The 15,011-nt window shown below is 42.3% G+C and overlaps 1 protein-coding gene across 10 annotated transcripts in view; it reads left to right on the top strand.

Moving 5' to 3' along the window:
* Positions 1-15,011, top strand: part of PDE8B (phosphodiesterase 8B) — a 232,277-nt gene that overhangs the window by 81,377 nt on the left and 135,889 nt on the right. Inside the window, exon 3 of one of the 10 annotated variants that reach the window (XM_057740660.1) lies at positions 4,623-4,657. The exons of the other annotated variants lie outside the window; for them this stretch is intronic. Coding sequence (XP_057596643.1) covers positions 4,623-4,657 — 35 coding nt within the window. The remainder of the gene's footprint in view (positions 1-4,622; positions 4,658-15,011) is intronic. 10 annotated transcript variants of the gene reach the window in all.

The following is a 15,011-nucleotide window of genomic DNA, read 5'->3' as shown; positions in this document are numbered from 1 at the left end:
ACACCTTTCCTTAGTGTTTCAAATGTCTCAGATACTCCACACATTTTTCCACCCTTTTGTCTCCCTGTATCTTAATCTGGATCTTTTCTTCTGACATTTATTTTAGTTCTCTCTCCATTGTGCCTGATATTCTTATAAACCCACCCATTTAGTGACTATTTTTAATTATCATACTTTTTAGTACTAAAATTTCCACTTATTTTTTTAAATAGTTTTTAGTTCTTTACCAAACTTTTGCATCTTGTGTTTTAATTCTTTGAACATATTAACCATGGTTATCTTAAAGTCTATGTATGATAACTCCATTATCTGGATTTTCTATGTGTATACTTAATTGTTTTCTCCCCTCAGTCAATCTTTTTTTCATTATAACCCAGTTATTTTTTATTGTGTTTTGGACATTGTATTTGAGCAGTTTTAGAGATAATTTGAGACTCTAGATGATGACGTATTCCTCCAGACAGAATTTTCTTTTGCTTTTAGTTGGCAGCTGGGCAAGGGACAGGTGATAATACTTCAATCAGTGACTAAGATGATTCAAAGAAGGGTTTCATCCCATGTGAAGGCTGGTCTGTTTCCTGGTCAATCCTATTTGTAGGTTGCAGTCCATTGAAGCTTCATAGGTTGCAGCTCAACTGAAAACCTAAGGTGTTTACCAAGATCCTTCCTCCCAATGGGCCCCAGACTCCCAGTTTTGACCTTACACCTCTGTGAGATGTACAGAAGCTCTGCTCACCTTTCATCTGCTACTTTCTGAATTGTCAATGGCCTTGAGAGGATATGGGTACCACAAACCATGTTCTCACTTCTCACCTTCCTTTCTCTCCCCTATCTTGGACTGACAAAGTCTCACTGCCTTGTAATCACTCTAATACTTTATGATAGATGTTTTTAAAAAATATTCTTCCCAAATTTTCTAGTTATTCTCATAAAAGAGTTGGTCCAAGAAAACTGTGGTTCACAGAAGATAAACAAGTTGCTCAGGGTCATACAGGCCCTGGAAGGAAGACTGTCCTTGAAATATTTTAAAATAGGAGACACAAGACAAAAGAAATCCAACCCGGGGCTTCAAGCAGCCTATATCCCCAACCATAATTATTCTTTGTTGTTAGGGTATGTCTGTGGATAAACGTGAGAAACATTGAGTTTAACGCTCTCATTTTACAAAACAGATACCCAGGGTGATAGTATATCTGACCATGATCACACAGCTAGTTCATGTATGAGTTGGGACAGAACATAGGTCTTTGATTCTCAGTCCGTTTTCTCCTATTACACCTTGATGGTTCCTAATATTTTTTATTATTACTCAAGGATCCAGACCTCCATCTCAGCTTTAGTAAGACATCTCAGTGGTCCAGAGGATCCTTCTAGTTTATGGCAATTGTCCTTGATTTACCTAACCATATACAAGAGTCACCTCTTACCCACTTTCCCCTACCCTCCTTCACTGCATTAGTTTTTTTCTCTGGATTTTTACATTGCCGCTTATATCTTGTCTTTGACAAATAGGTAAGTCCACACTGAAAAACATATCTTCTGGTAGAGGGGCTTCAGAGACTGCTTAATTAGTGTGTCTTCTTTTGTCACTGGATATGTTATGTCAGATTCTGCAAAAGGTTTTGGAGAATAAGATATAGAGGACAATGGAAAAGTAAGGCATTTGAGGAAATTTTTAAACTCATGATTAGCCTCTTTAAAAATATTTATTTCATAATCTCTTTCAGAATTTCTAACAAAGGCCTTTAACTCTTGTGGTTTATCTGCCATTCTCTCAAGCACATGGTATATATTTATAGGTCCTTATGTTAAATTATAAGCAGAATCATGAGGTAGGGAGTTGGAGGTAAAGCTGACTGCAAAGTCTATTCCAGCACCTTCTCTTGAAAAGGCCTGCAAATGTGGTGTTCTGTGTTTCTGTTTCTGAAGGGCAAGCATTTTGGTGGTTACCAGGAAGAAACCGTGGGGGCAGAGTGGAAGTAGCATTGGCCTGGCAGCTTGGAGACCTTGATTTTTTATCCCACTGTGACATCTTACTTGTGTATGACCTTTAACATAGCAGTACTCTCTTAGGCCCTATTTGGCAATCTGTAAAATGAAAGGGTTAAAGAAGATGACCGCTTGGAAACCTTCCAGTTCACAGATTGTTAGAAATCATCCTTCACTATGAGGTCAATGTCTAGGAGACTGTGTTGTAATAATGAAAGTGAGAACGTAAAGCAGTTCTTGGTTTTCTGTGATAACTGAGGGGGAAGGGTGGTAAAGTTAGCTAATATAGAAGTTGACATTTGTGTTTTCATGTAAGCAAGTCAAACGTGTTGGGACTACACTGTGATGCAAGCTAAAGAAAGAGCTTGTGTTATATTGATCCAGCTTATTAAGTTAGATCACAAATGTTTAGTTTCTAGCTTACTGTGGGGCTCAATAAGGGTTTTCCAAAAGAGCGAATGAGAGATCATCATAATAATACGTATCATTTATCAGTTGCCTGATGTGCCAAGCACTGGAGGTACATCCATGAATAAAGCAGACCCGGCATCTGCCCACTCCAAGGGGTGTGTATTATTACCCCTTAGTTACACATGGGGAAAAGGGATTCCAGATTTGGTGTCATATTAAAAACCGAATAGCAACATTGGCAGCTTTTGTTCTCCAGCAGCCTGCATTTTGTGCCAGGGAGCAGAGTAATCTCCCATTTACCAAGGGCTTTTTCAGCTTTTTAATGATGTATTAAATTAAACACCCACTCGCCAAATATTTGTGAGCCTCGGTTGTAACAGATGGATTTGGGCGTTGGGTGCTGGGATGCATCCTGTCACAGCTGATCATTTACTGGTTCTCTGACTGTGGTTGGGTGGAGTTGGCATTTGTCTTCTAGGGTCCTCTTGCCCCCAACAGTTTGTGGTTATGGTGACAAAATTATTACATGGCAAACACAGGCATACCTCTGAGATATTGAGGATTCCTGTCCAGAGCACTGCAATAAAGCGAATATCGCAATAAAGGGAGTCACTTGAATTTTTTTGTTTCCCAGTGCCTCTTAAAGTTATGTTTACACTGTACTGTAGTCTGTTAAGTGTGCAATGGTATTATGTCTTAAAAAGCAAAGTACATAGCTTAATCCAAAATACCTCATTGCTAAAAAATACTAATCATTATCTGACAGTGCGAAGTTGGCACAAACCTTCAATTTGTAAAAAACAAAACAATATCTGTGAAGCACAGTAAAGTGAAGTGCAGTAAAATGAGGTATGCCTGTATTATAGATGTAGACAGAAGAAAGGGGATAGCAATTTAAAGAGTCTCAAAAACATTTTAAGGTTCTAAGCATTTAAGGTACCCAGACCCAGGAAGACATTTGGTATGTGTTACGAGATCACAGCCACTGGGACAGTTTCTCTCTCCCTCCAGAAAGGAAAATACTGATTTCCCCAGACCTTTAACAGCAACTGGGGATTATCATTGTAAAATCTTTGGAATCTGATGAGCAAAAGCGGAATCTAGTTTTGAAATCAATCCAAAAAAAATTTTTGGATTGCCAGAGAGGCTGAGCATTGTTGCATAATTTTTACAGCCTATTTTTGTGTGTTCGATTTATGAATTGCCTGTCCTTTACTGTCACATTTTTAATTGGGATGCTTGCCTTTTTTCTAATTGCCTTATTAGCGTTTTTAAAAACTCTTATAAGGATGCCAACTCCTTTTCCATCATATATTACTAATATTTTCTTTTTTGTATTTTTATATTTATTATGCTTACTAGATATTTATTAGTAAAACTCTAACAATCATTCCTTCAGTGTTTATGTCTTTGATGTTATTCTTAGCAAGGCCTTCCAGGCCCTTGAATGATGTAAGGGTTCACTTATAGATTTTGTCAATATTCTCGTGGGTGTTTTTTCATTTAAAATTTTAATCTATCTGGAAGTAATTTGAATATATGTCATGATGCATGGAGCTAACTTAATTTTTTTGCACATGTTAACCAATTGTCCTATCGTTCTTGAAATTATTGAATTATCAACTTCTTCCCCACTAATATAAAATGGCACTGTTACTGTTTACTAAAATCATACTAAAACAGCATGGTTCTAGCAGAGAGGTCAATGAAAGATCACAGAAAGCCTAGGAACTGAAAAGATATACACTCAGGTAGTCTGGTGTGTGATATGTGAAAGCACAGGTTCTGACGTCAGGGAGTCTGAGTTCAAATCCAAGCTGAGCCATGTATTAACTTGTATAGTAGTGAGCAGTTCTTCCCCCTGTGACTGGAATATAGTGGGTGGTCAGCAAACATCTGTTTTAAGAAATGTTTCTTTGGACAACCAGGGAGAATTAAATGAAAGGGAGAGGGAGAAGGAGAGAGAGACACAGAGATACTGAGAGAGAGAAAATAGCCTTTGCTCAGTATTCCTAGCAAAATCCTGTGATAAAACTTTGATTGGACCAGCCTGTCACTTGACTACCTCTAACCAGTCCCTGTAGCCAGGGAAGTCAAATGCTTAACTATATACATATAAATTCACAGTTTTTCTTTAGAACCACATAGCTCCCCAAACAGCAGTCCGTGACCCCTGGGAAGAAAGAAGGAGGGAGTGAATGTTGGAGAGGCTATCTATAAAGAGATTTTAAAAATGAATGCTGAACTTCATCAAAATGCCATCTAGGTATCTCTTGAGATGACCATGTATTTATTGGTTTTCTCTTATTGATGATAGTAAGTTATATAAATAGATATGCTAATATTAAGGTAGGACAACAAAACCTCCTTAGCTATGCCCTGTGGAAGCACCAGAGGTTCTGGGAGAACCAGCTTGTTTTCCTTTTCTTCTCTTTTTCCTTTTTTCGGCACTTCTGTGGACTCTCCTGCCTCTCCTAGGCCCTCTGATACTGGTGTCTCCAGAGTTCTGCCTTTGGTCTCCTGCTCTGAGTGGTGGCATGGTTTCTACCGCCTCTCCTCTGAGCTTCCTGCTCATACATCCCACAGGCTGACAGGCTGCATGGCCCAGAGGCATCTCAAACGCTGCATGTCCAGCACGTAACTCATCAGCCCTCATAAGCCTGCTTGGCCTCTTGTACTCTTGACAGCTCCAACCAGTAACTCAAACCGAAATCCCTGAACTTCCTCTCTTTACCCTCCCTTGCCCAGACACATCTCAGCTGATTTTATGAGCTGTATTAGCCTCGAATCCATCCTCTTCTGTGCCCTACACTGCTCCTAGTGCAGCACCCATCACCTCTGCCCTACACGAGTCGGTCTCAAACTTGAGTGAGCATCACCTGGAGTGCCAATCAATTCACACATTGTTGGGCGCACCGCCAGAGTTTCTGACTCAGCAGGTCTGGGGTGGGCCTGAGGGTTTCCATTTCTAGTAAGTTCCAGGAGATGTGGCTGCTGCTGGTTCAGGAATCACTTCGAGAACCACAGGGCTGGATCATTGCAGCAGCTCCTCTCTGGTTTCTGGTCTTCTGGTTTGACCCTCTTAATCTATCCACACTTCAGCCAGGAGGATCCAGTTAAATGCTAATTCAGCAGGGCTACCCCTTTGTCTTCCTAGTAAGCCCAAGCATCTCACCATGGCAAGACTGCGAGCTGGCTCCTCTCTCCCTGGCCAGCCTCCTCATCCCCGTCGGCAGACCCAGGCTGCATGTGGTCGTCCACAGGAACTCTATTCTTTGCCTTTCCTCGCAGTATTCCCTAGGCCTGAAATGTCCTTCCACGGTTTTCACCAGCCTCAGCCTCATCCTCCTTCATCATTGAGCGCTCCTGTGATTTCCTGGAAATTTGCCTGAATTCCCAGAGGGAGCTTAATGCATCTTGCCTGAGTGCCCATTGCACCCCTGCAGGTGACGCTGGCTTATTTCTTACCACCGCTATTGAAGTGTGTGCAGAGCGCTGTGCTCTCAGATGAAGGTATTTAATGCCTTGAGTCCGAGAGGTGAGAGCCCGAGGCTCATTGGAAGACGCACGTTGCCGAGACCAGCTCGGCGACTCGAGGTGAGTGACGGGTGCCGCAAGCTTGAAGAAGACACAGACACAGACTGAAGAGAAAAGTGGGACCGGGGGGCTCAAGGGCTCTCGGATCAAGAGCCCCGCTGACTCATCCCAGGCTGCTTTTATTGAGTTCGTGGGCTAACATTCTCAGGTTATACTCATAAACAGTCAAAGGCCTCACATGATTGAGGCAATTATCTTTGTTTACTTCCTGGGTCCGAGTTGAGCAGGTGTGGATTTGAGCTGGGGGTGGAGAGCAAAACAGCCCTGGGGGCAGGAGACCTCTCTCAGATATTAGGGGTCTGTGCCCCACCCGTGTTGGCCCCTCTGCGACTGTGCCTGTCTTAGGTTGTTCCTCCCTTGAGGAATCTTACCCGTCTCTGGCTAACCAGTCATCCTCCAGGGCCAAACACGGTGATATAAGGAAGGTTCTATGCACCACCCCTGTTGGCCCCTCTGCGGCTGTGCCTGTCTTAGGTTGTTCCTCCTCTGAGGAATCTTACCCGTCTTTGGCTAACCAGCCATCCCTCAGGACCAAACAGGGTGATATTAGTCTCCACGCCCCACACCCTCAGCTCCTCCACTGCTCAAGAATCCCATCGCTCGGCCCACATCAAAAAGGTTCCAGAATGTCTTCCCACATCTCCCCCTTTTTGTTTTCGTAGGAGAAGATAAGCCTGTAGGAGAAGATAAGCCTATTCGAGTTATTTTTCTGTCAATCCTTGGAGCGTTCCTCCTGTGCACCTGAGAACTTAAACATAGGATAATTAAAAGACAACAAAAAGTATCAAAATGCTTAGGAGACTGCTATTCATGCCTTTTATCCAATCCAATGGATGCAATGCTTTTAATCCATCAGCTATACTTTGTAAAGTAGCAAATTTGGTATAGAGACTGCAAAAATCATATTGCATGCCAGTTATTTTAGTTTGTAATTGTTGTATGTCCAGTGTGAGACCATCCGCTCCATATCCCAGCAGATGTGTCACTGGCATCATGGCCATTCCAGATTTGTAATGTTCTTATACTCAAGGGAAGTTTCCATATTTCTGTTTGAGCTCTGCCATTCTCTAATTGAGGCCAAGGAAGTATTAATCCAATCCTAAGCCATAAGATGGGATAGGGCGAGTGCATGGCAATATTGGTATATGCCATCACAACCTTTTATAGGGATTGCAGGAGGAGTTTTTTTGGTGTAAACCATTAGAGACTGCATACCCCTTAGGGGACCAGTTTCATACTGTTCCATAGGAACCATTAAGTAGTATCACACCCTCCGTCCCACAGCAAACATCCCAAAGAATCTGATCTTGTCTGTCAGCCCATATCCATTTTATTTTACACAAAGGTCTATCAGGGATGGCATAATTAGTAAACTTAGTCTCCAAAGCTCAAACCTGAAAACAAATGTACAAAGTTCATCTCCGGAGATTCTATATCCCATTCAAGATGGCGTTTCTTTGGAACGCTCATGATATGGCTTAATTCTCCGAGATGGAATCCACACAGGTTCCAGGCCTTGTCCTGGTGACACACAAGCAAACCCTCTTCCCCATGTGATTAACCTTCCTGATGACCAGATATTAGTCAATGGGTCCTGCCACTATATCAGAAAAATTATAGAAGCATCTGGTATAGGAATCCATTGAGTTCTCTTAAGAAACTGCAAAATGGGATTTTTCGGATAGTGATTATCAATTTTCCCAATATAATCAGCAAAGGCAATTTGCCAACTTACACAATTTTGGAAACAAGCCTGAATTTCTTTAGTAGTTAAATTAATAATTATATGTGAAGGGTCAGTTCCAATTAAATGCTTACTTCGAGTTCTTCCCTTCAGAACCAACTGAGTTAATAATTCTAAATAAGGTGACAAGGATTTTACCATAGTATTTGCTAAAAACAACCATTCCACAATTCCTTCATTTTGCATTAATATCCCTGTAGGTGAATGAGGAGAAGGTAATATAATTAATTGCAATGGCTGATTAACAGTTACTCTCTGTAATTGAGAAGAATGAATTTTATTTTCTACAAGTTTTAGTTCCTCTAAAGCAGCTGATGTTAAAGTTCTTGGACTATTTAATTTTGAATCTCCTTTTAACTAAGCAAATAGGTTAGACAATGCATAGGTGGGGATCCCTATGCATGGGCGGAGCCAATTAATATCTCCTAGGAGGTTTTGCAAATCATTAAGAGTTTGGATTTGATCTGACCTCAGTTCCACCTTTTGTGGTCTAATAGTTGTTCTATCAACTATTGTGCCCAAATATTGATATGGGCTATGCATTTGTACCTTTTCCGGAGCTATTTTAAGTCCTGTTCTATCAAGGCAAAGCTGCATGCTAATATACGCAGAAGTAAGTAAATCTTGACTAGGAGCAGCACACAAGATATCATCCATGTAATGGATAAGATAACAATTAGGAAATTCTAGTCATACTGGTTCAAGGGCTTCAGCAACAAAATTCTGGCAAATAGTAGGGCTATTCAACATGCCTTGAGGTAACACCTTCCATTGAAACCTTTTTCGAGGTTCTTTATTATTTAGTGCAGGCACAGAAAAAGCAAATTTTTCTTTATCTTTGGGATGTAATGGAATGGTGAAAAAGCAGTCTTTCAGATCAATAACTATTAAAGGCCAATTAGCAGGGATCATATTAGGTGATGGGAGGCCTGGTTGTAAGGCCCCCATTGGTTGTATAACTGCATTGACTGCCCTGAGATCTGTTAATAAACACCATTTACCAGTTTTTTTCTTTATTGGAAATACTGGAGAGTTCCATGGGCTAAAAGATTCTTCAATATGTCCTTTTTCTAACTGTTCAGACACTAATTCTGTTAGAGCTTCTAACTTTTCTATGGTTAAAGGCCACTGCTCAACCCATACAGGTGTATCAGTTTTCCAGATCAATGGGATTGGTGCTGGGGGAAGCAGTAAGCTTTTACGAACAGTGGCCACTAGTGAAAAGACTGATATCCAAGACTTTCTCTATTTGCATTACCTTCAGCTGGAACGGGAAATAGTTTCCCTTGATGATATTTACCAAAACCTAACCCTGGCTGATATCCTTGATTTATTAGCATTTCTTGACTTTGCATACTATAAGTATCTAACGTTGGGATGTGGATTTCAGCCTTCCATTGTTGCAATAAATCCCTTCCCCATAAATTAATTGGAAGGTCTGCTATATAGGGTTGTAAGTGGGCTGGCTGCCCATCTGGGCCAATACAAGGCAATATTTTAGCACTTTGCTGCAAGCCATGAGATCTACCTAAACCTACCACTGTAATGTCTGCAGGACAAGTAGGCCAGCGAGAAGGCCAATGATTACTGCTTATAATTGAAACATCAGCACCTGTGTCTATTAATCCTCTAAAAGCTTTTCCATTTATAGTTACTGAGCACGTCGGGCGTGTTTCTAAAATTTTTTCAGAGAGGAAAACTCCTGCCTCTCCTGTGCTTCCAAAGCCTCTCGTTCTCCTTACTTTTGTACTATTGCCAATCTTATAATATGGCAGAATAAGCAACTGTGCTATTCTATCACCTGGATGGGCTTTCCATGGAACCGAAGTTGATATCATCACTTTAATTTCTCTAGTATAATCATTATCAATCACTTCAGTATGAATTCTAATTCCTTTTTGTTTTTCAGTTTCGTTTGGCACCGCACATGCCCATCGGTCCTCTGATGGACCGGCTTCTTCATCAAAGCTATCATTTGAGCCTTCAGGAGCCCATAGAGGCTCTAATAGAGGCTCTAATACTGACTTAATCAGAGACCACATTTGACCAAACAGAACCCTTTAGAATGCAATTTTTTAAGTTCGTTCCCAACCTTATCCCTAAGTACATAAACCCAGTGTTAGCCTAAAGAAGGAAACCACATACAGTATTCTCAATTATTTACAGAATTTCTAACAATCGACCTTCACTTGCTTTTTACAAGACCTTCACTTGCTTTTTACTCCACCTGCCCTTAGGAGCTGCCGTAACAGGCATACATCTGGTCGATATTAATCTAAACTTTATTTCCCATATTTTACCCCGAACACAAACTACCCAAGAGATTTACTTACTGGCAGGATTTTCTCAGAGGCCTCTTACTCTCCTCTTGGGGGCTTCACGGCACTTCCCAATTCTTTACTTTTATCAATTTCACTTTCCGTGAACCTTCGTCACTCAAGCCTTTCGAGCCCCACGTTGGGCGCCACTTGCCGAGACCAGCTCGGCGACTCGAGGTGAGTGACGGGTGCCGCAAGCTTGAAGAAGACACAGACACAGACTGAAGAGAAAAGTGGGACCGGGGGGCTCAAGACCTCTCGGATCAAGAGCCCCACTGACTTATCCCAGGCTGCTTTTATTGAGTTCGTGGGCTAACATTCTCAGGTTACACTCATAAACAGTCAAAGGCCTCACATGATTGAGGCAATTATCTTTGTTTACTTCCTGGGTCCGAGTTGAGCAGGTGTGGATTTGAGCTGGGGGTGGAGAGCAAAACAGCCCTGGGGGCAGGAGACCTCTCTCAGATATTAGGGGTCTGTGCCCCACCCGTGTTGGCCCCTCTGCGACTGTGCCTGTCTTAGGTTGTTCCTCCCTTGAGGAATCTTACCCGTCTCTGGCTAACCAGTCATCCTCCAGGGCCAAACACGGTGATATAAGGAAGGTTCTATGCACCACCCCTGTTGGCCCCTCTGCGGCTGTGCCTGTCTTAGGTTGTTCCTCCTCTGAGGAATCTTACCCGTCTTTGGCTAACCAGCCATCCCTCAGGACCAAACAGGGTGATATTAGTCTCCACGCCCCACACCCTCAGCTCCTCCACTGCTCAAGAATCCCATCGCTCGGCCCACATCAAAAAGGTTCCAGAATGTCTTCCCACAGCACGTGGGCAGAGTTTTAGAGCGAGAACAAAAGGGAGCCTTTCGCTTCCGTTCCACTGTCAGACAACAGCGTGTTAGCCTGCTCTCCAGCCAAGAGAAGAGGAAGATGTGCGGGGATCCAAGATAGGCTGTGAGTTTGAACCACGTTTTTAAAGAAATGTATTTTGATTGAATAAAAAATGGTCTTTGGGGACTTACGTGATCTTTTGCTGTATTGGGGAGTTCTCCGGGTTTCTTCTCCCCCAGTGGACACATTCATTTTCTGACTCTCTGGCTTTCTGGTGGGGGGAGGGGGTGCTGCTCTGGGTGCCCTTTCTCAGCACAGCTACGTGCCCATAAAGAGGCCATTTCTACCCTCCCGGTCCTCCCCTGTCCTCCTCCCTAAATCTTAAAAAATACCGTTTTTTAAAAAGGAGAAGTAAGGTTGTGGGTGTGGTTGCCTTGGCTTTTGCTGGAAGCCATGGTGGGCCCAGAGGGCCAAGCACAGTGGGGACCTGCCCCCCGACATGTGCACCTTCATTAGACAACGGGGAAGGGTGCAGGGCTCGGGGCAGGGGGACCTTCAAGGTGTGCCCCGCTGGTCTTGGGGGTGGCCGTCCATATGCTAAGCTTCTAAAAATGTTGAGATTCTAATTGTATAGTGCTTAGGTGTTACATCTTTAGGGTGTGAACTGTGTGTATGATGAGTAACTTTGGAAATCACTGTCTTTGCCAACTAAGTAAAATTCCTTTTCAAAAAAGTGAGTATTTGCATTTTGCAGTGACTTCTCAAGAGTTTGTTACTTGTAAATGGGATTCATTGAAATGGAATTAGCTTTTAAATGGGAGTCAGCATTGCACGCAGATTCATCACCCCTGACGTCCACACGATCCGTGGACTCGGTCTGACAGTGACGGTTCACCCAGTGTGAGTGGCCCCGATACACCAGAGTCCAGAAAGCGTGCATGGTTCAGTTCTGGTGTGGTGCCAGATGTGGCTAAAAATCCGGTGTTGCTTCAGGGTCACCAGGTCCCTGGTGTGAGATTCTCCTGGAGCCAAGCAGGGAAGGCATTTGGCTGCTGGTTCTCTAAGGCGGTTCTAGCTTTCCAATGATAAAACGGAGGACAGAGGCAGCATGGATAATTGAAATCCACAGGAAATCTCTAGAACTCATTTATAGCAGATGGTTTCTGTTTTTTTGCCCATCAAATCTGTTTACCAGAACTGCTCACCATGTAGCAGAACTGATGGATTGGAATAGCATCCCTCCCCACGTTCTCCCATCTTCATTTAATGTTAAAGGGAAGGCACACAGCAGGATGGAAGGGCATCAGAAATGCTTGGGTTTTTCCGCAGTCCGGGTAATGGCCTCCTGAATGATGGGAGATTGACGTTCTTTGCCCGTCTTCTATGACACAATGTCATTTTGAGTGCTTGAAGTCATCTGGCTGTTTCCATTATCAGCAATATCCCTAATAAAAGGAAGGAAGTCAGTTGAGGGAAGTCACGTTTTGTGGTTGCCTTTAAATTCCTCTGTTCTCCAAGTCAGGCCCTGGGTTTGACCTTTGGAATCTGGGAACGGTGTTATGTTGACACACATACCGGGCTCAGTGATACTGCAGCTGAATTGCTTGGTTAATGACAGCCCGATGCCTTAATTCTTGCACGGCATGTATGATGTAAAGCTTTTTGACATAATATTATGATTGAAGTGCAATTAGGGTTCTCCCCCCGCAAAGCTAATTCTGAGGCTTTCTCGTGCCAGCCTCCTTCAGGTACGCGCCATTTCATAGATTGTGTTCTAGACCTTCCTGCCGACCCCCACCATTTTAACACATAGTCAGTTTCAGACAGTTCTTTTCTGATGGCTGTAGATGAAATGGCTCCATCATTTAAATAATTTCTTTCTCATCTGATATTTCTGCAGAGGGGGATGGTTTTTCCATTAGACTATACTGGCCACATTTTCTGTGTGTGGACAGCATCTTGGATATTTTCTGTGTTTATTTTTTTAACTTTTCATTTCTTTATTTTTTACAATAAACTGCATATATTTAGAGTGTACAATTTGGTATCCCAATCTCCCAATTCATTTCCCCCCCCAACCCTCCCCGCTTTCCCCACTGGGTGTCCATATGTTTGTTCTCTACATCTGTGTCTCTGTTTCTGCCTTGCAAACTGGTTGATCTGTACCATTTTTCTATAGTCCACATATATGTGTTAATATACAATATTTGTTTTTCTCTGTCTGACTCACTTCATTCTGTATGACAGTCTCTAGGTCCATCCATGTCTCTACAAATGTCCCAGTTTCATTGCTTTTTACAACTGAGTAATATTCCATTGTATATATGTACCACATCTTCTTTATCCATTCATCTGTGGATGGACATTTAGGTTGCTTCCATGTCCTGGCTATTGGAAATAGTGCTGCAATGAACATTGGAGTGCATGTGTCTTTTTGAAGTATGGTGTTCTCTGGGTATATGCCCAGTAGTGGTATTGCTGGGTCATATGGGAGTTCTATTTTTAGTTTTTCAAGGAACCTCCATACTGTTTTCCATAGTGGCTGTATCAGTTTACATTCCCACCAGCAATGCAAGTGTTCCCTTTTCTCCACACCCTCTCCAGCATTTACTGTTTGTAGATTTTCTGATGATGCCCATTCTAACTGGTGTGAGGTGATACCTCGTTTTGATTTGCATTTCTCTAATAATGGGTGATGTTGAGCAGCTTTTCATGTGCCTCTTGGCCATCCGTATGTCTTCTTTGGAGAAATGCCTATTCAGGTCTTCTGCCCATTTTTTGATTGGGTTTTTTGTTTTTTTGATATTGAGCTGGATAAACTGTTTATATATTTTGGAGATTAGTCCTTTGTTGATTAGCTTGCAAATATTTTCTCCCATTCTGAGGGTTGTCTTTTCGTCTTGCTTATAGTTTCCTTTGCTGTGCAGAAGCTTTGATGTTTCATTAGGTCCCACTTATGTATTTTTGTTTTTATTTCCGTTATTCTAGGGGGTGGATCAGAAAAGATCTTGCTGTGATTTACGTCGAAGAGTGTTCTTCCTTTGTTTTCCTCTAGGAGTTTTATAGTGTCTGGCCTTACATTTAGGTCTTTAATCCATTTTGTGTTTATTTTTAATTACCATTTCAGTGCTAACCAGAGGGTGCCTGCATGCTTTGTCACTGCAGAGTCTTCCAGACATGGTGGGATACATCATCCTGTTCTTCACTTGCCCAGTAAGGCTCACTGAGTGTAGTTGCAGTACTCCTTAAGAAAGAACAGCCTTGTCCCCAGCAGCGACAGTGGGGAATGGGAGAGGGCGTGGGGTGGGGGCGGGGCATCGTAAGACACACTGCTGGGAAGCCCAGGCCTGCGTCTACTCCAGTGCCTTGGGGTGCCTGAGGGTTGCATCTCCCTTTCACAGGCACTGACTGTGTCGGCTGTGACACACGTGATGTGTACTGACCGCCCCACTTGCTTCAGCTTCCCCAAGCTCAGACAGATCTTCCGCATCTTATTTATAAGTTTTTTACAACTTTTACTTAAAGCCTCTTTGTATACCATCTTAAGACCTTTCTGGAACAAATCAAGATATAAATAAGTAAGAGTATGACCTTCCCTCCAAGAAAGGTGGGTCTGGGGTTTAATCTCAGCTCCGGCCCTCAGGTGAATTGAGTAACCTTTCTGGAGCTTTAATTTCTTTATCTGTAAGGAAGTGGGATTGCTTGCCTGTTACATGTGATGATGTACATGGTGGGGGGTGGTCTTCAGTCCCCTCTTGCCTTAATGGGGCACAGAGCAATTAGTTACCTTGAGCAAGGTCCCCCGAGTCCCAGCCCCATTTCCTAGGATTTCATTTTACCAAGTTTCAGGGAAACTCTATCTGTATTCTGAGGAATTTTAAATACAGCATCTTATTTTACCAAATAAGACTTTTGGAAAAAAATCTTTGCTTTTATTTATGTAGTGACTACTTGCTCAATTAATGTTAACCCCAAAATAGAAAATAGGCTTTTCCCATAAAATTAAATGTATTTTAGATTTACTTTGTGGTATTTAGGATAGCAACAAACCAGAAAGTATAACAGCTATGTACTCAGTATTCACTGCTTTAAAAAAAAGTTAATGATGAATAATACTTGAAGCCCCTGA

This window comes from Hippopotamus amphibius, chromosome 1, assembly GCF_030028045.1.
Source record: "Hippopotamus amphibius kiboko isolate mHipAmp2 chromosome 1, mHipAmp2.hap2, whole genome shotgun sequence".
Lineage (NCBI taxonomy): Eukaryota > Metazoa > Chordata > Mammalia > Artiodactyla > Hippopotamidae > Hippopotamus > Hippopotamus amphibius.
The sequence above is the reverse complement of the archived record's forward strand: the minus strand, read 5'-3'. Positions and strand labels throughout refer to the sequence as shown.